The 24,760-nt window shown below is 43.5% G+C and overlaps 1 protein-coding gene across 1 annotated transcript; it reads left to right on the forward strand.

Moving 5' to 3' along the window:
* Positions 1-754: 754 nt before the first annotated feature.
* On the forward strand, positions 755-24,179 carry degs1 (delta(4)-desaturase, sphingolipid 1). The gene is made up of 3 exons (XM_078542812.1): positions 755-914; positions 19,126-19,868; positions 23,652-24,179. Exons 1-3 carry the CDS (start codon positions 833-835, stop codon positions 23,793-23,795), a joined length of 969 nt encoding a protein of 322 aa, XP_078398938.1. The 5' UTR covers positions 755-832; the 3' UTR covers positions 23,796-24,179.
* Positions 24,180-24,760: the final 581 nt, after the last annotated feature.

Consider the following 24,760-nt stretch of genomic DNA (forward strand, 5'->3'; position numbering starts at 1 on the left):
AGGTGTTATTTGTCGCACGATTCCTAACCTCTGGCCTGTTCTTGGAGCCGCAGTATTTATATGGCTAGTCCAGTTCAGTTTCTGGTCAATGGTGTTGACCAGAAACTGGTATTATTAAATAAAACTGGAGAAACGTATTTTTAGGACAGATATAAGGAAATTCTTCTTCAGATAGTGATGAACATGTGGAATAAAGCATCGAATAGAATAGTGAAGGTAGAAATGCTGATCAATTTGAGAAGCAGTTGGAAGCTGCAATGGGAGTGAGGGGCGTTAGAGGGTCACGTGACCCCGTGTCCTTGACCAAATTGCCCCAAACAAGCTTACGTTCAGTCACATGATCAACCTCAGCATTAACTGTCATTTCGCCCTTTCTTATTTCCTGATCAGACTCCAGGCGGCGATGGTGGCCGGAGAAAAATCACGTGTACAACAAGCAGCCAAATCCGTGCGGGAATGAAACCAGCGCCATTTCCAACTCGTGAAGTCAGGTGACGCCATGAGGTCGGCTGAGCAACAGCAAAAAAACTAGGCATAAAACTACGGACCATGCTGTGTATGTGCTTTATTTTTCCCCTATCAGTTCCGAATGAGAGTGGGAGAGAGAGTATTTCTGAATGAAAGACGGGTGCGCCTTAATAATTTAACGGGGGCGGGTGCCGTGACGTCACGGACAGGGGCGGGGTCAGGGTTGGCCTGGGTGTTTGAAGTTGGAGGGGGGCGGGGTTGAGGTAATCGTGTTTGCGGCTGTGTCGTTGAAGGCGGACGTGGGAGGAAGGAGTCGGGCTAACGGTCATTTCGCGAGCCAGTCCGCAACGTTCCATCGATAACAATGGGCAACCGGGTGGCCCGTGAGGACTTCGAGTGGGTTTACACCGACCAACCGCACACCGACCGCAGGAAGGAGATACTCGGTAAGGAATAACCGGCGGCGGCTGCTGCTGCTGGAAGATAACCGCTTACAGCCGGTCACTTGCTCTATCGGGCTTTGTCGGGTTATGGTGCCCGACCCGCTCACTAAATCCTGTTCGGAAAAGAATATTCCCACTCGGGACCGGGGTCAAACCGGAATTTAAAAAAAATATTCTGCCCCTCCCCCGGTACCGGATCAAACCGGAATGGAGAATATTCTGCACCCCCCTCCCCTCCTCTCTGGGTCTGTGGGAAGTTTTGGCTTGGTGTGTGCGGTCCGTTCTGAAACTCCCTTCCGGCCCAATGGGCACCAAAACGGCGAGTTTTCCCCCGTGAGACGGAAGCAGTCGCTGCTCTAGTGTCCAGACTGGGTGTGGGGGGGAGTCTGTGTCCGGGGAACGGGCGGTGTACACATTCCCGGGGGGGGCGGGGGGGAGAGGAGGTGCTGGCCCTGTCCTGGCGCAGTCACCACCCCGAGGAGAAAGGTCTCCTTTCTACCCCGGGCTGAAGCGGAGCAATCACTTGCCGCCAGCAGCATGAGCACCGCTGATATAAGCGCAATACTGCGGATGCTGGAAATCTGACAAAAATAGCAGGAAAACCTGAGCAAGGCCTGACAGCGCCTGTGGAGAAAAAAAAGACAGGTTTAATGTTTCGAGTCCTTCTTCAGAGCTGCTGCCCTAGTTTCATCTGTTTCGAGGGGTCTCGGCTTGTTTGAGACGTGTTTTTTATTTTTGCAGCTCCTGGCCCCACCCGTGGTTCAGGACCGTTATTTTTTTTCTCTCCTTTGTAGATTGGAGAAAAACACTTCATTTCTGTTTTTGGTATGTCAGCAGCTCGCCCAGATCACATTCCTATTTCTCTCCCTGCTGTAGAATCAACGCAACTTCTGTTCGAGCTTTTTGTAAATTGTTAGTTGTAATTTTCAGATGCAGGTTTGTAAAATGTTGTATTTATGGGTGTTGCCAGATTTTTTTCCTTGTCGTTGATAACATTCCTCCTCTGGCTACGTGCTCAGGCTGAACACATGTTTAATATATTTAACCCATCTGACCATTTCATGTCTACTTGGCATCAGTTCTTTTCCCCACCACTGTAGAAAATGAGTTTTTAAAGTTGAATACTACTGAATAGCCAGGCAAATATTCCTTCCAAGATGAATTGCCACTGGGAGCAGTTAATGTGGCTGCAGCTTGCTATCTGGAACAATAAATGGTGAATTCTTGTACAAGATTTGATTTTTAGTAAGGACTGTTAGTCATGTTTAGATACATGATTCTTTAGCATTTCTATTCCTGGAACAAAGCTAAAACCTCCCAACATACAGATTGGATGGATGCTGTGCCTTGGTGGCTTCAACATACAATTGTATGCTGAATTTAGATGCATACAGCTGGACCTATTGGCAAAGTTCAGAGCACTCATTACCTCCAGGTCACCTCATCTTGGACACAAATTCCTTCATCCTGTAATTCCCCACCCAGCACCATTGTGGGAGCATACGTTTAAGAAGGCTATCCTGCCTTCATAATTTCTGGAGCAACTGAAGATGGGGCAGTAGTGCTGCTCTCAATCCCCTGGCCACCTTTAATTCAGTTGCTTAAGTGGTTGATGTGCTGCCAAATATCTAGGAAATAGGTTCTGACTAGGTTTTGAATCAATTAATGCAGGGCCATCGTGCAATGAGTTAGCAGTGAAAATGTAGCCCAGAAAGAGTGCACAAATGCAGGTGCAACTCTGCTTCTAGTAAGGACATGTTAAATTAGGGCCATATGATTTCATTCAGCATGAGCCTTGCTGATCTTGATACTATCTTGCTCTAATCTTCTCCCAGCAATGACATTTCAAATTGTGCGATGCTTTGGTGCGTGAACAGATACCAGCCTGCATATTGGCAGTCCTTCATCCTTCAGAAGGAAGGGACAGACCTAGTATGTGGCTTGCTTTACCTTATCAACCATTTTAATATAGAGCAGGAAATCCAGTCAGTGCTAGTGAAATACAAAGCTGACTGCAAAGTCCTCTAGGCACACAGCCCAGTCTCAATGTTGAGTTGATGGCACAATAGCTTTGAGGCTGCAAGATGGCTTTCATGGGAAAATGGAAAAGGCTTGTAGTGCTCTGAGTGTAGAAGTTTTACAGCTGTGGTTTGTTCAAGTAAGTTAATGTTTGCGCTTTATGTTATGTAAATAGATTAGTTGTGATCTGAAATTGAATAGTTGTGGTTTACAGGGAACTGGGCAATCAAAAGTTAAGATGGCTTTTGTTGAGCCATTTGACTTTCAGCTGACCAATTTATGGTCCTGCAAGTTCTTAAGCATTTTGTATAGCCAAAACAACAATGAGAAGGCTGTAACTGGTAGCTCTGGTCAGACTGAACTTTGAACAGAACTATCAATGCTGGATGTAGCACAGGAATTCTACCTAGTGCTATCAATGCTGGATGTAGTACAGAAGGTCCCTGAGGACTCCTAGTGTGATGTCTGAGGATTTTTAAAAATGAAAAACTTTCAGTTTAAATGTCTGCTTACCTGGCTAGTCAGAAAATTGGTCAGTCACCAACAGGAGCCTGTGATTGCAATCTTGTCTCAATATCCCAGAACTGTCTTCATGTAGTTCCATTCTTATACCTGACCACAGTTGAATACAGGAGTGAAGCTATTGCCTCCTGTCAAATTTAATCTTCCCAAGCTGTTTACTGAACCAACTACGTATTTTTGTATAATCCTGGACAAGACTCTAACCCTCTCTCCTCACCGTCCAAGGGCCCAAACACTCCTTTCAAGTGAAGCAGCATTTCACTTGCACTTCCCTCAACTTAGTCTACTGCATTCGTTGCTCCCAATGCGGTTTCCTCTACATTGGAGAGACCAAACGCAGACTGGGTGACTGCTTTGCAGAACACCTTCGGTCTGTCTGCAAGCATTACCCAGACCTCCCTGTCGCTTGCCATTTCAACACTCCACCCTGCTCTCATGCCCACATGTCTGTCCTTGGCTTGCTGCATTGTTCCAGCGAAGCTCAATGCAAACTGGAGGAACAGCACCTCATCTTCCGACTAGGCACTTTACAGTCTTCCGGTCTGAATACTGAGTTCAACAATTTTAGATCTTGAACTCTCTCCTCCATCCCCACCCCCTTTCTGTTTCTTCCCCCTCCTTTTTTCCAATAATTTATATAGATTTTTCTTTTCCCACCTATTTCCATTATTTTTAAATGTATTTCCACCCATTGTTTATCTCTACCTTTTAGCCCTTATAGTATTCCTTCACCCCACCCCCACTAGAGCTATCTGTACCTTGTCTGTCCTGCTTTCTACTCTTAATTAGCACATTCCTTTAAATAATATCACCACCTTCAACACCTCTTTGTCCTTTTGTCTGTGACATCTTTTGGTTATTTCCACCTATTACTGGCTGCTTGTCCCAACAACAACTGCCCCCCCCCCCCCCCCCCCCCGACTGCCTAAACCAGCTTATATTTCACCCCTTTCCTATTTTTACTTAGTTCTGTTGAAGGGTCATGAGGACTCAAAATGTCAACTGTGCTCTTCACTGCCGATGCTGCCAGACCTGCTGAGTTTTTCCAGGTATTTCTGTTTCTGTTTTTGTTTAAGACTGTAACCCTACTCTCAATCCATTAATACTGCTTCCATCTACCTCTGCCCTTCACTGATACTGAAGCTCCAATAGATTGAATCTTTTTCTAATTTCTCATGAGATTTTGTCCATATCCTGTGTGGTTTGCAAATCAGCCTGTATGACTGCCTGAGTGAGCAGATCATTAAAGGTGTGGTAACAATTTTAAAATCCAGGTGTTCTCATTTTTGCCCTCTTTCCACCCCACCCCAGTTCGTAGCAGGACTTGTCTTAGGCCTACACTTTAGGGCTTGCTTAAACTCATCCACCTTTCAAAACCTCAAGCCATGCTACTCTTGTTTTGAAGTCCTTTTGAATGCTGCTGGATGCTAAATAAATAAAACTGAGTCAGCAGGATATACCAGATTCCGTTATGGCTTCAGTAAATTACAAATCCTGTGAAATATTCTTGGCCTGTAAGAACTAGTGAGCTGTCCAAACTTGTCAGGAATTTAAGTTCCATAAACATTTTGGGTAACATGTACTTTACCCAAGTAAGTCAATTATTAACCATAATTATGTGTAGCTTTAATTTTAAACTGAGGTTAAACTTTGGACATCTTAGGCATTATTTTTGGATAGTGATACAAAATAACTGGTGGGGCCTCTGCGGTAATGTCCTGTTAGTAAGTTGCAAGCATGGCCTCATCTATACTCACCTAAATGCAAGCTTTAAGGCCACTGTCAATAGGCAATCCTGGATAATTTAACAGTTTTTTTTTTGTAAATGACTGAGTTCAGGATAGTTGTTAATTCCAGGTACCAGTCAAATCACTGGTCTTTGGGTGATGTGTGTGCAGTCCAAATGGAAAATGGCAGCCATTCAGCTCTTTGGCTGAGCTATTCACCCTAAAATGTGTTGTGTACCTATGCCTCTAGAGGTAATGTTACCTCAGTGCTGATCCAAGTGTGTTTTATGTTGAGGGTTTCTGTCTCTACTACCTACGCAGAGTTCAAATCCCCAACACCTTGGTGGAAAAATTATTTCTAATTTCTCCCCCCCCTCATCCTTCTGATTACTATAAATCTATGCTCACCCAGGTTGTTGACTTCTGAAGGGAACTAAGCCCTTCCAGGGCTCCATTATATATGCCTTAATTAAATCTCTCTCCCCCTGCCCCATTCCAAAGAAAACTACCCAAACTATCCAATCTTTAACCTCCTGCCACCCCTTATTCCACAGAAAACTACCCAAGCTATTGTCTGTCTTGGCCAAAATTCTCCATTTCTGACACTTTGCAATCATACTTGAGGGAGTACAGTGGTGGTGAACTGTATATAATACTGTTCTGTGCAGTTCTAGTGTAAAATTGCTGCTCTGATGCAGCTTAATCTCATACTATAAATTCAGCAGCACTGGCACTATTAACAGCTTATATAGTGCACAGCAAACTCCCCCTGAACAGCTCCAGCATTGCTTACTATTAACTGTCTGGTGTTTAAAGATATGAACATCTTATTTTTATATTGCTGGCTAGGCCAGTATTTACTGCCCTCGAGAAGGTGGTGGTGAGCAGCTGCCTTGAACCACTGCAGTCCATGTGCCCTAGGTACACCTGTGTAACTGTACAGTGTATCTGAGGAGTTGTGAATATCTCCATTTCTGACCTTATGGTGGAGGGAGGGTCATTGGAGCAACTGAAGATGGTTGTGCTTATGATGCTACACTGACCTAAGTTTCATTCTTACCATTACTGATGCTAGCTTTTAATTTCAGTTTTACTTAACTGAGTTCATTCTCAAACTGCTGTTATGGTGTTTAAGCTTGATCTCTGATTACTAGACCAGGAACATAACTGTTACCACTGCACCCTGCTATACTATATACTGTCTATTGGATGCATTGCAATGTCAGGCATACCTCAGTCCCACAGCAGACTTGCCTCCCAAGTCACATCATCTTGACTTGGCTATTTATCACCCTTGCTAGACTAAAATCCTAATATCCCTATTGAGGCAATAAAGTTGGTGTACATCACCATAGGCCAACTAAATAAGGGCAATTAATCCAACCCTGTGGCTGTAGGGCAGTATCTTGACTAACTGTTTAAATATCCCCTTCCAAGAGTGTGATAGAAAGTACCTGTGTCATTTTTCTGATGAAATTAATCCATGAGCTTTTCTGCTTTTTGCTGAGTTAGTACTTCTACAATGCACCATCCTTGACACAGGAGCACAGTCCAGCTACTGTTTTTGTAACAGCTCTGGAGATGACCCTTGGCCTGAGAAACCCCCTAATTGCTGAACCTACATTTATATATGCAGACTCATGGGCTGCAGTATTACTGCTTTTATTCTACTTCAGTGTCCTCTGGTTGCACTTTGAGACAAAAGTTTATATGCTAGCACTATAAGACCATCCTATAGAGCTGTCTTCCAGTTCAGAGCCAATTCCAGCAGTGTTCCTATAATCAGTATAGAAATAGCTTATTGGTGTGGTTTGACTCAAATGTGCATCAGTATATATTTCCAATTGTCTTGTTGGCCTTGCAAAAATGTTGAATGGGGGAATGGCTGTTATTTTTACTAGATCATCTGGTTGCCTTTAGTTCAGATGTTTGGGTGTCCCTTTACTAAATCAAAATGTAGATGTGTGGCAATTTGTATGGATTGCTCATTAATTCTAGCCTGCATCTTGAGCTGAGTACATAACATTTCATCACACCCCTCTTATTTCCAATTAAAACATGAAGTTCTGATGCAGGAAGCCACTATCCACTTGAAGGATGTGCTTCATTCCTAGGTGGTTCCCATCAGATGCTTGTCAACTGCATTGCAAACAAGAAAATTGAAGTAGTGCACTGAATAATACAATAAATATACTATCCCTCTAATCACTACTTTTCAAGAGTTGTACCGTACAGGCATACCTTCAAGCTTTAAATTTAAATCTAGTGCTCTCTGGCATTTAATCCCATCAGAGGAACTGTTTCTGGTCTGTAAGCTAGCTTTTAAATGTACATGGGGATTTTAAAACTAGAAACTGTTATGAATGAACCTTATTTCCATTCTCCTTCACTTAGATGTAGTCAGGGATAGTCTAATCTCTTGTTGAATGGGTTTGAAAGCAAGTATGGGTAATTGCACGCTGGCCCATTAACCCTGTCAAAGAATAAATATAGCAAATGCAGGTTACTTCAGGAAAGAGTACAATTTATTAAGTGCTGAACCGTACGATGGCCATTGGGAGAGATCATCTAGATCTGCTCGAAGTTAGTGTTCAACAAGCAGTATTTATACAGTACAATTATGTGACTCCAGCATATTTAGTGATCTTATTAACTTGAGTGATCTTTATTCTCTTATAATATCTGTTAGCTAATTGATTTTGCTTACCCATACAGTTTCTTAATCGTCACTTATCTCTTCTAACAATTCATTCCATGAGACAACATCTATATGACATCTTGTGGCTATCTCCACCTATCACTGGCCCTCTATCCAGCTCTACTTGTCCCACCTCCCCCTTAAACCAGCTTATATTTCACCTCTTTTCTATTTTTCCTTAGTTCTGTTGAAGAGTCATGTGGACTTGAAACGTTAACTGTGTTCCTCTCAGCAGATGCTGTCAGACCTGCTGAGTTTTTCCAGGTATTTTTATTTTTGTTTTGGATTTCCAGCATCTGCAGTTTTTTGCTTTTATCTGTTTGTTTATTGTGTCATGTATCCTTTTTATCTACTCTTTGCCTAACCTTTGATCTCAGGCCATTTCACATGTCCAGGCTTGTTCTTATTTTTCTGTTCTTGCTTCCCTTTATAATTTAACCCTTTAGGTGATTTTTCTTTCTCAACCCCTAGCAATGCATAGATGGAGTTGCATTTTGAGAATGGATGAGGTGCTTACCAATAGCCCAAATGTTTTGTGCTTCTTGTCTGATGGTTTTAGTCCTGCTGTGAAGGGAAATTGATATAACTGAATTCAGCCTTTCCTATCTACTGGACAATAGGATGACTTGGACTGGAAGAATAGCTGCGTTCAACACCTCCCCCCTGCCCCCCCACTGCCACACAACATTCTGACATCAGTTGCTTGTCTTTGCTCTTGCACTCAAGCGTATTCAGATGCAATTCACTATGTCCATATGCATTTTTTGTGTTGATGCTGGAAAATTCTGAATTGCAGGATGCCCTCCATCCATGTTAATGCTGTACAACTGTCACCAAACTGACCAGCTGACTGCAGATGTCCCGAGAAATCACCCATGAAATATGTTTTGGCTCTTTATCATACAGCCCCTCAAACCTACTCTGCCATTCAATATGATCATGGCAGATCTTCTACCTCACTCTACTTTCCTGCCTGCTCCATAATCCCTTGAATCTCCACTTCAAATGCACTCAATGGCGCATCACAACTATCTAGGGCATCAATTCCCATGAGTCACAACTCTTTCAAAGAAGACATTTCTGACTCTAATGCTCAGCCAAACTGCATCCATGTTCTAGATTCTCCAGCCCCTTCAGAATCTCGTTTCAGTGAGATCATCTCTCAAACTCCAGACCCAATTTCCTCAGTCTCATCGTAGCTGAACCAATCTAGGAAACCTTCCTTGCACTGCATCCTAGACAAGTAGACCCTTCCTTAGCACAAAACATTTGGGCTATTAGCAAGTAGATCCTTCCTTGGATGTGGACATCAAAACTCTGCATAATCTTTCTGGTGTGATCTCATCAAAGCCCTGTACAACTCTAGTCCCTCTTGGCAATGATGCCCAACATGTCCTTTGCCTTCCTAATTTCTTGCACTTGCTTAACTTTGTCCCTTGTAAGATTCTGGGTACATTCATGCATTTTCAAAAATATTCTGCTTATTCTTAATATCATTGAATAAACTTGCACTTCCCAAACAATACTCCGCCTGCCATCTCATTGCCCACTCACTTAACCTATTGATGATCCCTTTGCAGACTCTGTCCTCAACTTTCTTTCCTACCTATCTTTATCATATTTGGCATGAGTATGGATTGGAAGTAGTTGAGGCTCCAGCACTGAACCCTGTGGCACACCACTGGTTTGCCAACCTGTGAACCATTTCTCTCAACTTCCTGTTACATTTACCTGTGTTTAATGTATTACCTCCCAACACCATGGGATCTTGTGCAGCAACCTAAATCAGAAGACTCTTTGGAAGACAAATACACCACATATGGTTTCCTCTTTTATCCATCCTTCCCATTATGCCCTGAATTCTAAAGTTTGTCAACATTTTCTTTACAATGTCAACATGGTTTTATGATTTTCTAAATGTATGCTACTGTTAATGTATTCCACTATTTTTCCTAATGACATAACTGGCCTATAGTTTGCCTTGTCTCCCTCCTTTCTTGAATAGTGGTGTTACATTTGCAGTTTTTGTATCTGCAGACCATTCTGGAATCTAGGGAATTTTGGAAGATTACAGCCAAAACATCCACTATCTCTAGGATGTAACCAAGTCCAGGGGACTTATCAGCCTTTGGTCCCAAGTCCTCTGCCTTTTGTCCCTTGATTTTTTTTCTACTATTTTCACAATGTTTAGTGCTTTGTATCTAAAGACTGAACAAATATTGCAGTCTCTGCTATTTCCTTGTTTTCCCCCTGGAGGATGAGACTGGGGAATTAATGGACCAATGTTTACTTTAGTTACAATATTGATATCCACATGCAAGTTATCTCTCTCTTTTATTTGCTAGCTTACACTTAGTTATCTTCTGCTGGTTTCTAAAGTTTTTCTCATCTTCTGGCTTGATCTCTGTACCACCACCTGGAAGTTCCCCTCCAAGTCGCACACCATCCTGACTTGGAAATACATCATTGTTCCTTCACTATTGCTGGGCCAATATCCTGATCTCCCTCCCTAACAGCACTGGGTGTATCTGTGCCACTGGGACTGCAGTGGTTCAAGAAGGCAGCTCACTACTACCTTCTGGATGGCAATTAGTGATGGGCAGTAAATGCTGGCCTAGCCAGTGACGCCCACGTCCTGTAAATGAATTTAAGTTATATGCCATTTCTTTTCAATTTGATATCATCCTTCCTTAGCCATGGGTGGTTCATCTTCCTGTCTTAATGGAATACATCTTCGAGTCATAGAATCAGAGGTCTACAGCACAGAAAAAGGCCCTTCGGCCCATCAAGTCTGTGCTGGTCAAACAAGTACCTAACTATTCTAACCCCATTTTCCAGCACTAGGCCCATGGCATACAAAGCTATGGCATTTCAAGTACACATCCAAATACTTAGATAAAAACAAAAAGCTACTGCGGATGCTGGAAATCCATAACAAAAACAGAATTACCTGGAAAAACTCAGCAGGTCTGGCAGCATCGGTGGAGAAGAAAAGAGTTGACGTTTCGAGTCCAACATGACCCTTCAACAGAACTGAAGTATAGTTAGGAGAGGGGTGAAATATAAGCTGGTTTAAGGTGGGGGGGCGGGGGGAGAGAAGTTGAGGGTGGGGTGGTTGTGGAGACAAGCAAGCAGTGATGGGAGCAGATAATCAAAAGATGTCACAGAGAAAAGGATCAAAGAGGTGTTGAAGGTGGTGATATTATCTAAGAAAAGTGCTAAAGAATGGATGGCAGGATACTCAAGGTACAGCTCTAGTGGGGGTGGGGTGGAAAGACTGACAGGGTATTGGTTGTAGATTTAAAAATAATGGAAATAGATGGGAAAAGAAGAATCTATATAAATTATTGATGAAAAAAAAAGAGGGGGAAGAAACGGGGGGTCGGGTGGGGGTGGGGGGCGGAGGTGGGGGGGGGGGGGGGGGGGGGGCTGTGTGTGGAGTTTAAGATCTAAAGTTGTTGAATTCAATATTCAGCCCGGAAGGCTGTAAAGTGCCTAGTCGGAAGATGAGGTGCTGTTCCTCCAGTTTGCGTTGGGCTTCACTGGAACAAAGCAGCAAGCCAAGGACAGACATGTGGGCAAGAGAACAAGGTGGAGTGTTAAAATGGCAAGCGACAGGGAGGTTTGGGTCTTTCTTGCGGACAGACCGCAAGCGGTCGCCCAGTCTGCGTTTGGTCTCTCCAATGTAGAGGAGACAGCATTGGGAGCAACGAATGCAGTAGACTAAGTTAGGGGAAATGCAAGTGAAATGCTGCTTCACTTGAAAGGAGTGTTTGGGCCCTTGGACGGTGAGGAGAGAGGAAGTGAAGAGGCAGGTGTTGCATCTTCTGCGTGGGCATGGGGAGGTGCCATAGGTGGGGGTTGAGGAGTAGGGGGTGATGGAGGAGTGGACCAGGGTGTCCCGGAGGGAACGATCCCTACGGAATGCCGCCGGGGGGGTGAAGGGAAGATGTGTTTGGTGGTGGCATCATGCTGGAGTTGGCGGAAATGGTGGAGGATGATCCTTTGAATGCGGAGGCTGGTGATAGGGTCCCCCTTGTCCTCACTTATCACCCCACCAGCCTCCACATTCAAAGGATCATCCTCCGCCATTTCCGCCAACTCCAGCATGATGCCACCACCAAACACATCTTCCCTTCACCCCCCTGGCGGCATTCCGTAGGGATCGTTCCCTCCGGGACGCCCTGGTCCACTCCTCCATCACCCCCTACTCCTCAACCCCCACCTATGGCACCTCCCCATGCCCACGCAGAAGATGCAACACCTGCCCCTTCACTTCCTCTCTCCTCACCGTCCAAGGGCCCAAACACTCCTTTCAAGTGAAGCAGCATTTCACTTGCATTTCCCCTAACTTAGTCTACTGCATTCGTTGCTCCCAATGCGGTCTCCTCTACATTGGAGAGACCAAACACAAACTGGGCGACCGCTTTGCAGAATACCTGCGGTCTGTCCGCAAGAAAGACCCAAACCTCCCTGTCGCTTGCCATTTTAACACTCCACCCTGCTCTCTTGCCCACATGTCTGTTCTTGGCTTGCTGCATTGTTCCGGTGAAGCCCAACGCAAACTGGAGGAACAGCACCTCATCTTCCGACTAGGCACTTTACAGCCTTCCGGGCTGAATATTGAATTCAACAACTTTAGATCTTAAACTCCACCCACCCTGTTTCTTCCCCCTCTTTTTTTTTTCATCAGTAATTTATATAGATTTTTTTCCCACCTATTTCCATTATTTTTAAATCTACAACCAATACCCTGTCAGTCTTTCCACCCCACCCCGACTAGAGCTGTACCTTGAGTGTCCTGCCATCCATTCTTAATTAGCACTTTTCTTAGATAATATCACCACCTTCAACACCTCTTTGATCCTTTTGTCTGTGACATCTTTTGATTATCTGCTCCTATCACTGCTTGCTTGTCCCCACAACCACCCCACCCTCAACTTCTCTCCCCCCGCCCCCCCACCTTAAACCAGCTTATATTTCACCCCTCTCCTAACTATACTTCAGTTCTGTTGAAGGGTCATGTTGGACTCGAAACGTCAACTCTTTTCTTCTCCACCGATGCTGCCAGACCTGAATTTTTCCAGGTAATTCTGTTTTTGATCCAAATACTTAGTACTTTGAGCTATGAAATGTTGGCTTAAACATCTGCCACTGCTTATCTACTACCACTATTTTCCCAGGTCCATTTTAGCAACTTGTCATCTTTGTAAAGACACTAGTTTCAGAACACTATTTGTTAGTGGGGTGGGGGACTATAGATCTCTCATTAGTAACTTTTTTCCCTTGCCATTTCTTATCTTCCAAACATTCTCCACCTTCATCTTCTGAACAGGAGTTTCTCACTACTGTACTACTGTGCTGATGGCATTCTTTAACAGACCTGGCCCCACTTCCTTTTCTCCCTATCCTGAAAAGTCAGGTACCCTTCAATATTCGGTTCCTGGCCTTGGACTCCTTGCAACCACATCTCCAATGGCTACCATATTATAATTCCAATTATTTCTACATGTCACAATTCATCCATCTGCCTTGTTACAAATGTGCATTGAGCCTCTAGGGAAGAAGATAAAACCCCTTCCACCCTTATTCAATATGGCCTATGATAGGTCCCACATCAATGTGGTTGAATAGAGGTGTCAGCTGTGGCTCAGTTCATAGCACCCTCGCCTTTGAATCAGAGGGTTGTGGGTTCATGTCCCACTCCCGGAAACCAAGAACGGTGATTGTACTCGAAAAAAAGAGTTGCAATCTGTGACTGTTGATAACTCGAAAGAGTATCAATGTGGTTGAACTGTCCTCTGCAGTGGTTTTATACAAGTGGTTTGCTTGGCCACTTCAAAGAATGAGGAGAGGAAAAGATAATTGTAGTATGGACTGCACTGATTCAAGGCAGCCCACCACCACAAGGTAGCAAAATAAGTGGTGGTAAATGCCAGCAGCACCCATATCTTGATCAAGTGAATAGTAGAGAACAAAGGGGAATGAATCTACAAGCTGCCTGTGGCCTACAGAGCTGAATTTAACAATCTCAACTCTGCTCCTTCCCCATAGTCCTGCAAATGCTTCCCTTTTGAAAGTTACAATTGAATCTGCTTCCACTACCATTTTGAGTAGAGCATTCCAGATCATGATTTGCTGAGTAAATATTTTCCCTGAATTATTTACCAAATCAACCTTTGAGATACAATTGTGGCTTCTATCACAAGTTCAATGAGCCTGTTACTACCTGGAGGTTGTGTGGCAGATGACTGATATATAGCACTTTGCATTAGTCACTAATGGATCTATTTTTAAAACCTCACTGGTATGCACTTATGTAGAGCTCTTGGAACTGATCTGTGGCCATCCAACCAGTTGACCCTCAGATTACGACGGCTACTCTAGTCCTTGACACAATTTGCATAAAATCACAAATATTTGTACTTTCCCCTTGCTTATCTCAAGGTCTATATCCTTTTCCCTATTAACCACCCACAACAATTTTGTCTTGACATAATCTCAGGGTATACTGTGGTCTAGTAATAACCTTTCATTATACCTTCAGGAGATGGTGTTAATAACTAAGCATAAGCAGTCTGTCCTGTCCCAACTGGAGCTGCCTCTCCACTAACTACATTCTTCATTGTTGATTCTAACACCAATTTTTCTTAGAATGCCGATCCTTCATTTTTCATGGCTTGCTCACTTAAGAACTTAGTAAGGACAATATTATCTGACTCCCACACAGCCTGTTCTGTTAAACAGCTGATGTAGCTAGTTCTATTTACCCAGTCAACCGTTTCGCTTTCAGTATGTGAAAATGTGAAAACTACTGGCTGAGATGTCATGACTTACTGGCAAACTACTTTCATGTTACGGACAATTTAGAGCTGTAACGGCTGTGGATAACTCATGAAGTCTAAACATACAATTGAGTTGAATAATATTGTCTTCTCTGTTTGACTGATTTATTGCAGTCTCTATTTCTAGTCTGAATACAAAAACCCAAATTCAAATTTAGAGTTGAATCACTTGATGTCCGAATAAAACATCGGCATAGTACAATTTGGCAAACTAACCTCAATATCTACAGCACCTGTATTTGTTGTAACAAATGCTTCTGCTTTATCTTGCAGAAAAGTCTTGTCATTTGTGCATCTACTTTTCCTCCCTCAACCTGTGAAAGAAGCCTTTGCCTTCACTCCTTGGGGCAAGATTTGCATTAGAATGTTCCCAGCTTGTTTTTGAGCCTCATGATTGAGTTGATCCAATCTAGTGTTTCTCAGCAGTATTAACTGACTGCAAGGTTAGGGAAGGGCCAGACAGTTCAAGACATGTGGATTAGGCTCTCAAAGCATCAAGGTAGTGCCTTCAATTCTTCCTGCCCTCTCAACCCACTCTCTACATTTTCATTCTTTTATTCTTTCATGGGATGTGGTTGTCACTGGCTAGACCAGCATTTATTGCCCATCCCTAATTGCCCTTTTAAGGTGGTGGTGAGCTGCTTTCTTGAACTGGTGCATCCACTGGTGTAGACACTTACACAGTGCAGTTAGGGAGTTCCAGGATTTTGACCCAGTGACAGTGAAGGAACAGTGATATATTCCATATCAGGATGGCTTGTGGCTTGGAGGGGCTCCTCCAGGTGGTGTCCCATGTGTCTTCTGCCCTTGTCCTTCTAGATGGTAGTGATCCTATCTAAGGATCCTTGGTGAGTTTCTGCAGTGCATCTTTCAGTGGCAGCAGTGTACAATACATATCAGTGGTGGGAGTGTCAATCAAGTGGGCTGCTTTGTCCTAGATGGTGTCAAGGTTGTTGAGATGTTGGAGCTGCACTCACTCAGGCAAGTGGGGAGTATTCCATCACGCTCCTGACTTGTTCCTTGTAGATGGTGGACAAGCTTTGGGGAGTCAGGAGGTGAGTTACTTGTTGCAAGACTCCTAGTCTCTGACCTGCTCTTATAGTCACAGTATATATATTTTTTATTCATTCATTGGATGTGGCTGTTGCTGGCTAGGCCAGCATTAATTGCCCTTGTTCAGGGGCAGGGCAGTTAAGAGTCAACATGTAGGCAGATTTCCTTCCCTAATGGGCATTAGTGAATCAGATGAGTTTTTAACAAAAAAATAACATTGGCTTATTAGTCATCATTAGACTTTTAATTCCAGATTTTTATTGAATTCAAATTCCACCATCTGCTGTGGCAGGATTCAAACCTGGGCCCCCAGAGCATTAACATGGGTCTCTGCATTAGCACCACCTCCCCAACATGGCTAGTCCATTTGTTTCTGGTCTATAACTTCCAGGCTGTTGCTAGTGGGGGCTTCAGCAATGGTAATGCCATTGAATGTCAAGGAGTGATGGTTAGATTCTTTTTGGAGATGGTCATTGCCCACTGCTTGTGTGGTGTGAATGTTACTTACCACTTGTCAACCCAAGCCTGGATATTGTCCAGGTCTTGCTGCATTTAGATATGGACTGCTTCAGTATCTGAGGAGTCACAAATGGTGCTGAACATTGTGCAATCATCAGCGAACATCCTCACTTCTGTCCTTATGATGGAAGGAAGGTCATTGATGAAGCAACTGAAGATGGACACTACCCTGAGGAACTCATGCAGTGATATTCTGGAGCTGAAATGACTGACCTCCAAATGTCACGACCATCTTCCTTTTGTGTTAAGTATGACTCCAACCAGTGGAGAGTTCTCTTCTTCCCTCTTTTTCCCCCCCCCCCCCCCCCCACCCCAGCCCCCCAACAATTCCTATTGACTCCAGTTTTGCTAAGGCTCCTTGATGCCACACCTGGTCAAATGCTGCCTTGATGTTGAGGGCAGTCACTCTGCTTACCTAGAGTTCAGCTCTTGTTCATGTTTGAGCCATGGCTGTAATCAAGTCAGAATCTAATGGCCCTGGCAGAACCCAAACTGAGCATCCGTGAGCAGGTTATTGTTAAACAAGTGCTGCTTGATGGCGCTGACCCCTTTCAGCACTTTACTGATTGAGAGTAGACTGAGGCAGTAATTGGCTGGGTTGGATTTGTCCTGCTTTTTGTTTACAGGACATGTCTGGGCAATTTTCCACAGCCAATTAGGTTCCAGTATTGTGGCTGTACTGGAACAGCTTGGCTGTGTGCAGCAAGTTCAGTACTATTGCTGGAATATTATCAGGGCCCATAGCCTTTGCAGTATCCAGTGCCTTCAGCTGTTTCTTGGTATCATGTGGAGTGAATCAAGTTGGCTGAAGACTTGCATCTGTGATGCTGGGGTCCTCCAGAGAAGGCCAAGATGGATCATCTGCTTGGCAGTTCTGGCTGAAGCTTGCTGCAAATGCTTCAACCTTATCTTTGCACTGAGATGCTGGGCTCCCCCATCATTGAGGATGGGGATATTTGTGAAGCCTCCTCCAGTGAGTTGTTCAATTGTCCACCACCAATCATGTCTGGATGTGGCAGGACTGCAGAGCTCAGGTCTGATCAGTTAATTGTGGGACTGCTTAGCTCTCTGCTGCCTATGCTGTTTGGAACACAGGTAGTTCTGTTGTAGCTTCACCAGGTTGACCCCTTATTTTTAGGTATGCCTAGTGCTGCTCCTGGCATGCCCTCCACTCTTCTTTGAACTAGGGTTGATCTGTTGGCTTGGTGGTAATGGTAAGAGTGGGGATATACTGGGCCATGAGGTTAGATTGTGTTTGAGTATGCTGCTGCTGATGGCCCACAGTGCCTCATGGTTGCCCAGTCTTGAGTTGCTAGATCTGTTTGAAATCTATCCCATTTAGCATGGTAGTGTCACAGTGGAGGGTATCCTCATGTGAAGGCAGTCTCTGAGGACTGTGCAGTGGTCACTCCTCCTGATACTATCGGGCAGATGCATTTGTAGCAGGCAGGTTGGTGAAGAGGTATGTTTTTCCCCTTTGTTGGTTCCCTCACCACCTGCTGCAGACCCAGTCCATCAGCTGTCCTTTAGGACTCAGTCAGTAGTGGTGCTACTGAGCCACTCTTGATGTTGGACATTGAAGTCCTCCACCCAGAGTATATTGTGCACTTGCCACCCTCAGTGCTGCAGTGGTGTTCAACATGGAACATTGATTCATCAGCTGGAGGGGGGTGGGATCGGGGGGGGGGGCTGGTATGTGGTAATCAGCAGGAGGTTTCCTTGCTCATGTTTGACCTGATGCCATGAGACTTCATGGGGTCTAGAGTTGATGTTGGGGAATCCCAGGGCAATGCCCTTCTGACTGTATACCTGCTGTGCTGCCACCTCTCCTGGGCCTGTCCTGGTGGGACAGGACATAACCAGGGGTGGTGATGGGGGCAATTTGGCACTGGACCCCAGATGTTGAGATGTTGACAGGGCTGAGTTTGGCATTGTTTCTGGTGCTTAGGTAGACTTTGTATCAGTTTGATGCAATTGAGTGGCTTGCTGGGCCATTTCAGAGGGCATTCTAGAGTCAACCATATTGTTGTGGGTTTGGAGTCACATGTAGACCAGAGCAGGTAAGAACAGCTCACTTTCCTTAAAATGCATTAGTGAACCAGATGGGATTTTAGACAATTGACAATGGTTTCATTATCATTTGATTTTCAAATGCCACAATCTGACTTGAACCCAGGTCCCCAGAGCATTACCTTGGGTATCTGGATTACTAATCCAGTGACAATACTACTACACCATCACCTCTTCCCCTGCACCACATCCCTGAATACAGTGTCCTTTCATTTAATTCATAATGCTCAATATTTTTCCTGGAACAGGAAGTCAACGAAGCAGGTTCCTCATGTTAAAGTGGATAGCAATTGGGTGTTGATCTTTACACTCCTTGCTGCTGGAGACTAGGAAGTGATAAAGTTGATCAGCAGTACAGAAAAGAAATAGAGTTTGGTATTATATTCTTGGTTTAAACACCTTTGTTATTGAGCAACTCTGAAATCTTTCAGCAGTCTTCTTTAGTGTTGTACAGGCTATAACCCTTGAGTTGACATTCTCCAAATTTTCCTTAGTTCTGTTGAAGAGTCATGCGGACTCGAAACGTTAACTGTGCTCCTCTCCTCAGATGCTGCCAGACCTGCTGAGTTTTTCCAGGTATTTTTGTTATTGTTTAGGATTTCCAGCATCCGCAGTTTTTTGCTTTTATCTAATTGAATCCACTGATTCTTGAGTGCATTGTTTGCCATTAAGTTAAAGCTGGATGTGAAGTTGATTGATTGCCATGAGGCTTGTCAACATGAGTTGAATATTTCAAACTAATGGACTTTTTTGCCTTACAGCCAAATACCCTGAGATTAAGTCGTTGATGGGCCCAGATCACAACCTGAAATGGATCGTCTCTCTGATGGTAGCAGTTCAGCTTTTGGCCTTCTACCTTGTGAAGGACTTAGACTGGAAGTGGGTGATTTTCTGGGCCTATGTATTTGGTGGATGTTTCAACCATTCCATGACGCTGGCCATCCATGAAATTTCTCACAATGCTGCCTTTGGGAACAAACGAGCACTATTGAACCGTTACTTTGGCATGTTTGCAAACCTCCCTGTTGGCCTGCCCTACTCTATCGCCTTCAAGAGGTATCACATGGATCATCACCGCTACATGGGTGGTGATGGTATTGACGTGGACATTCCCACCGTGTTCGAGGGATGGTTTTTCTGCACCAGATTCAGGAAGCTGTTTTGGATTATCCTTCAGCCACTCTTCTATGCTATCCGTCCACTCTGCATCAATCCCAAACCCATCACTTACCTGGAGATCACCAACCTGATTGTTCAGCTAACATTTAACTTACTGGTTTATTACTTTTGGGGAATGAAATCCGTAGTATATATGTTGGCAGGGTCCCTCCTTGGCATGGGCCTACATCCTATCTCTGGGCACTTTATTGCTGAACATTACATGTTTCTGAAGGGTCATGAAACCTATTCTTACTATGGGCCACTCAATCTAATAACCTTCAATGTTGGATATCACAATGAACACCATGACTTTCCCAGTGTTCCAGGATGCCGGCTTCCTCAAGTGAGTATTTTATAAATTGTATTTGTCTCTAACTGCAGATCTAAATTCCTTTTTAGGAGAGAAACCCTGCATAGTTGAATGGCTTTAAAAGCTTCATCCTTATTGATATTCAAATTTTAAACAACTCAAACTGCTGCTGTTTTTACTTAGTTTCTGACCTGTTTTCCTTCTGACTCAGCAGTTCCTGGGTGAACAGTATGGTTATTGTCAAAATGGCTGTTCATGTGACCTGAAAAGTTATATCCTAACACTTTGGTCAGCATAACTGAGCTGAGTGGGGTTCCTGGATTTCCCCTAGTGCTATGCCAAGGTCAGCTACCTTTTGTACAAGGGTGGAGTGACCAAATCTAATAACTTGGTATCTTGCACTTGTGCTAACATTCTGGGTTTTTAGGATAAATTCTGTAGTACCCTTTTTTTTTGAAGGAGGGGTGTGGCTATAAAAGCAAATGGGATGCTGCCTTTCCACAGTTGGGCCTTTGAAGGATGAATATTGAAGTTATGGAACATGTGGACTGACTGTTAGCAATTTTTTCAAAAGGTTAAGGGATCTCATTGTTCTTTGTAGGAGAACTACAAGCTGAAGGTATCTCTTGAAGTTGGTTTTGTCCACCAAATAGTATTTTAACCTCCTTGCTCTTGTACTCTATGCCCCAATTAATTTTAAGTAGTGAACCTAAATGCAACACACTGGATCCCATACTGGCATATTCTAGGTTCCATCATTTGTGATGACTTGAGTTAAGCTTGTATTAGGGTTTCCAAAGTAATGTGTAGGTATAATCCTTTATCTGCAGTTTTGAGGTGATAACAAGGAGGATTGAGGGTAATGCAATTGATGTGGTCTACATTTTGACAAGATCCCAATGTTCTAAAAAAAAGCCTGTGGAAATGTAGCAAGCTCAATACAAAATTGACTCATTGGCAGGGAGCAAAGGGTAATTGACAGGTGTTTTTGTGACTGGAAGGCTGTTTCCAGTGGGGTTCTGCAGGGCTCACTACAATGTCCCCTGCTTTGTGGTATATATGAATGATTTGGATGGAAATGTAGGTTGAATGATCAAGATGTTTGTAGATGGCAAATTGGCCATGTGGTTGATGAAGAGGGGACTGTAGGATGATACCAATGGACTTTCCAGGTGGGCTTACAAGTGGCAAATGGAATTCAACCCAGAGAAGTGAGGTGATGTATTTGGGAAGTTAAACAAGGCAAAAAAATAGCCAATAAATGGAAGGATAGAGGTGTAGAAGTAGTGAGGGACCTTGGAGTGCATGTTCACAGATCCTTGAAGGTAGCAGGAAAGGTCAACAAGATGGTTGGAGAGGCATAAGGAATCCTATTTATTAGCTGAGAAACAATACAAGAGCAGGGAGTTATGCTGGAGCTATATGAAACACTTGGGCCACAACTTGCTGCATGCAATTTTGATCACCTGGCAAACTAGAGGGTACAGAGGAGATTTACAAGAATGTTGCCAGGACTGAAATTGCAATCATGAGGAAAGATTGGATAGGCTGGGGTTGTTCTCCTTGGAACAGAGGAGACTGAGGGGAGATTTGATGTACAAAATTGGGGGGCCTATATAGAGTGGATGGATAGGGCCTATTTACTTTAGCAGAGGAGTCAGTGACTTGGTGCATAAATTTAAAATGATGGGTAGAAAGATGTAAAGGGGAGATGAGGAAAAATCTTTTCACTCAGGGTTGTGAGGGTCTGGAACTCTGCCTGAAAGGGGCAGTGAAGGCAGAAACCCTCAATCTGTTCAAAAGGTGTCTGGATATGCACCTGATGTGCTGGAACTTGCAGGGTTATGGAACAAATGCTGGAAAATGGGATTAGGCTGGGTGGGTGGCTTGTCTTTCAGCTGGCAGAGTCACAAATTTAACATTTTCTAAATGCCCAAAAAGAGTAATGGGGAGTGGCAGCATTTGGAGTGCTCCTTGAGAGCCAGCACAGACAATGGGCCACATGGCTACCTGTGCTGTAATCCTGACTGACTGACTATGTTGGGCCAAGTTTGGAAAACCACCAATTTAATCTGTATCCATAATGTATCTAGAGGACCAGTAAGGATACTGAATTGATCATTGCATCTGTGACTGACAGTGACCATAACACATCAAATAATGGATATAAGTAAAATATTGGATGCTGGAAATCTGAAATAAAACAAAACACTGGAAAAACTCAGCAGGCCTGAGCATCTGTAAGGAGAAAGTTAATATTTCGAGTCTGAATGTGCTTCAGAACTTCAGATGCTCCTTCCTGCTGAGTTTTTCCAGCATTTTCTGTCTTTACATCAAATAATGGACTTGGATATATAATGGAGTTTCCTTCTATTTTTGCTTTTAAGTTGTAGCTGCTGAGTGTTCTTGACTCAAGACATTTGCTTAACCAGTGTTTCAATCCACTGTACAAACAAGCTGCACTGTTAGTACAGGACTGGAAATTGACAGGCAGAATTTACTGGTCTAACCCTAACTTCAGTCTTGGTAATGCTTAGACAGAGAATCTGGTACTAGTTAGAATTAAAATCTGGACGTTTTAAATTATTGTCCCCGTAGACTTGCATTAAGCACAGTCCAGTGAGATACTTGCCATCAACTTCAAGTGGCCTTTACAATAACTCGTACAGAACATTATTGTCCCAATAGAACCAGTAGAGCAACATTGAGTTGGTCACTCCACTTGTAATTAGAGCAAGTTTGCTGCTGAAGCTAGTGCTGGAACTCTTGCACTTCTAAGCCAGAAGTGTCATCTGATCTGTCCTCTATTTGGCTGCTGTATTTGAAGTATATGTAGGATATTGGGATTCAGTTCAATGTCCCCTAACCATTTGACTGGTCTATCAGTAACAGCCATTGCTGCAGAGAGGATCAATGGTACAAGTAGTTTTTTTTCTAGTTAAGCTCCTGCACATACTTTAGTCTCTTCCCTAACACTTGGATGTTGTCCCAGTCTTTTGTCTCCTCTTTAGCTTTGCTCGTGGGTACTTTTGGGAGCATAGTTGTCTCCAGGGAAATAGGACAATGGTAGTGTCCATGGAACTACAAAACAAATCAATCTGGGTCTGAGCCACTTGCATTTTAGTAATCCCAAGGTGGATAATTTCAATGTAAAGGTATAAAATGAATATAAGGTTGGATCTAGTGTCCCTGCTGCTTCTAAATACACTGAGTGACTGCCATTGAATTCTGTTTGAGTCAAGAGTCTGAGTTCTTGCAGGGCAGTTATTACATGCACAAAGGGTAGGGGAGAAGAACTTGCAGACCAGCATCCAGCTAATATCCTAGGTTATTGAAGTGTTATGCACTCTAGCATGCTGATGTTGGTATCTTACCCCTCATGAATGACAACTTGAGGTGCCAGGAACTGTACCCCAGCAACAGTAACTCCTACATGAGAGAAAATGAAACCTCTGTTTCCTCCCTGTGTGGTTTAAGTTTGGAGGAAGAAAGTGTTTTTAAGGAATTCTGATCCTCTGTCACAAGGCTCTGGATTCCCAGGGCTTAAGCACAAAAATCAAGGCTGACAATCTGGTACTGCATCATTTTGAGGTGCTGAGATGGTAAACTGAGGCACCATCTGACCTCCCAGATGTAAAAGTTATCCCTGGTATCCTTGTCAATAATTACCCTCATGAACATTGAAAAAAGATTCTGGTCAATGATTACCCTATGAACATTACAAAAACAGATTATTTGGTCATATCACATTGCTATGTTTGTATTGGCAGCTGTGACAGAACTTCAAAAATCAGTCTTAGTGTGTCTCTCTTTTAGGTAAAGAAGATAGCTGCTGATTACTATGACAACCTGCCACAGTACTCTTCCTGGGTGAAAGTACTCTACGACTTCATCATGGATGATACCATTGGTCCCTACTCTCGTATTAAGAGAACTGTGAAGGATGCCAAACAGGACTAAGTGGAATGGATCTGGGAATTGATTTAAGCTAGGTTAACTGCAGTGTTTATAGCTTTTTTTACAGATCTTGTATTTTCCAAGAACAATGTATTAAAATGTCTTTGTACAAACTGTGCACGAGCAAACATTGGAAAAATTGTGTAAAAATCCTAAAGTGGTGAGTCAGCCTGTTGTAGCCCTCCTTGCTCAGTCTCCAATCACAGGGTACAAAATGTGATGTTGTTGTCTCTGCCAATTATGATTTGTTTGCTTTGCCTCTGAACTGGTTTCACTTATTTAAGGCACCGATACCTTATCTCCCTTCCTGTAAAAGGGATCAGACTGCCTTGTGATCAATTGTATGTTATGTTATGTTACCTATCACATTAAAACCAAATGTAACCATAGTCCTTTCTTCTCTCCCCCCCCCCCCCCCCCCCAGCCATTTCAGCCTATCCCAGAACCTACAGCAATGGTGGGAAAGAACCTCATGGCAGGTCTTTCATCTCCTGGCTTCCAAGTGTCAAACAAAATATAGAATTTAGATGGCTCTATCCTCTGGCTTTAAAAGTTTGGAGGAAATTGAATCATAGCAGCTGCTTGATCTCAGGAGTGGAAAGCAAAATCCATTGTTCTGGGAAGGGTGCCAGTGTTGGTGACTAAATTTAGTAGTTCCATGTAGGCCTTGCAGCTGACTTAAGTAATCTTCAGATTTTTATCTGCGTTTTAATTGCTGCTGACTCGCCACTTCATTGGAGCTCAGTTAGTATGGGACTAATAAGGTTGTGTAAGACATGACTTGCTTCTGTTCATTGATATCATGAAGCCACCTAGGGCTGCTGTTTGCCATTTGTCATGTTAATGTTTGCAATTCACTATTTTGCTAATATAATGGGTGGTTTAAGTCTGGAATGTGTCTGTGTAATTTGGGTCCATGATTGGTTAGAGCTTTCCTTTTGTTCTTAAACACTACACTTGGTCTGACC

This window comes from Cetorhinus maximus, chromosome 5 (genome assembly GCF_964194155.1).
Source record: "Cetorhinus maximus chromosome 5, sCetMax3.hap1.1, whole genome shotgun sequence".
NCBI lineage: Eukaryota > Metazoa > Chordata > Chondrichthyes > Lamniformes > Cetorhinidae > Cetorhinus > Cetorhinus maximus.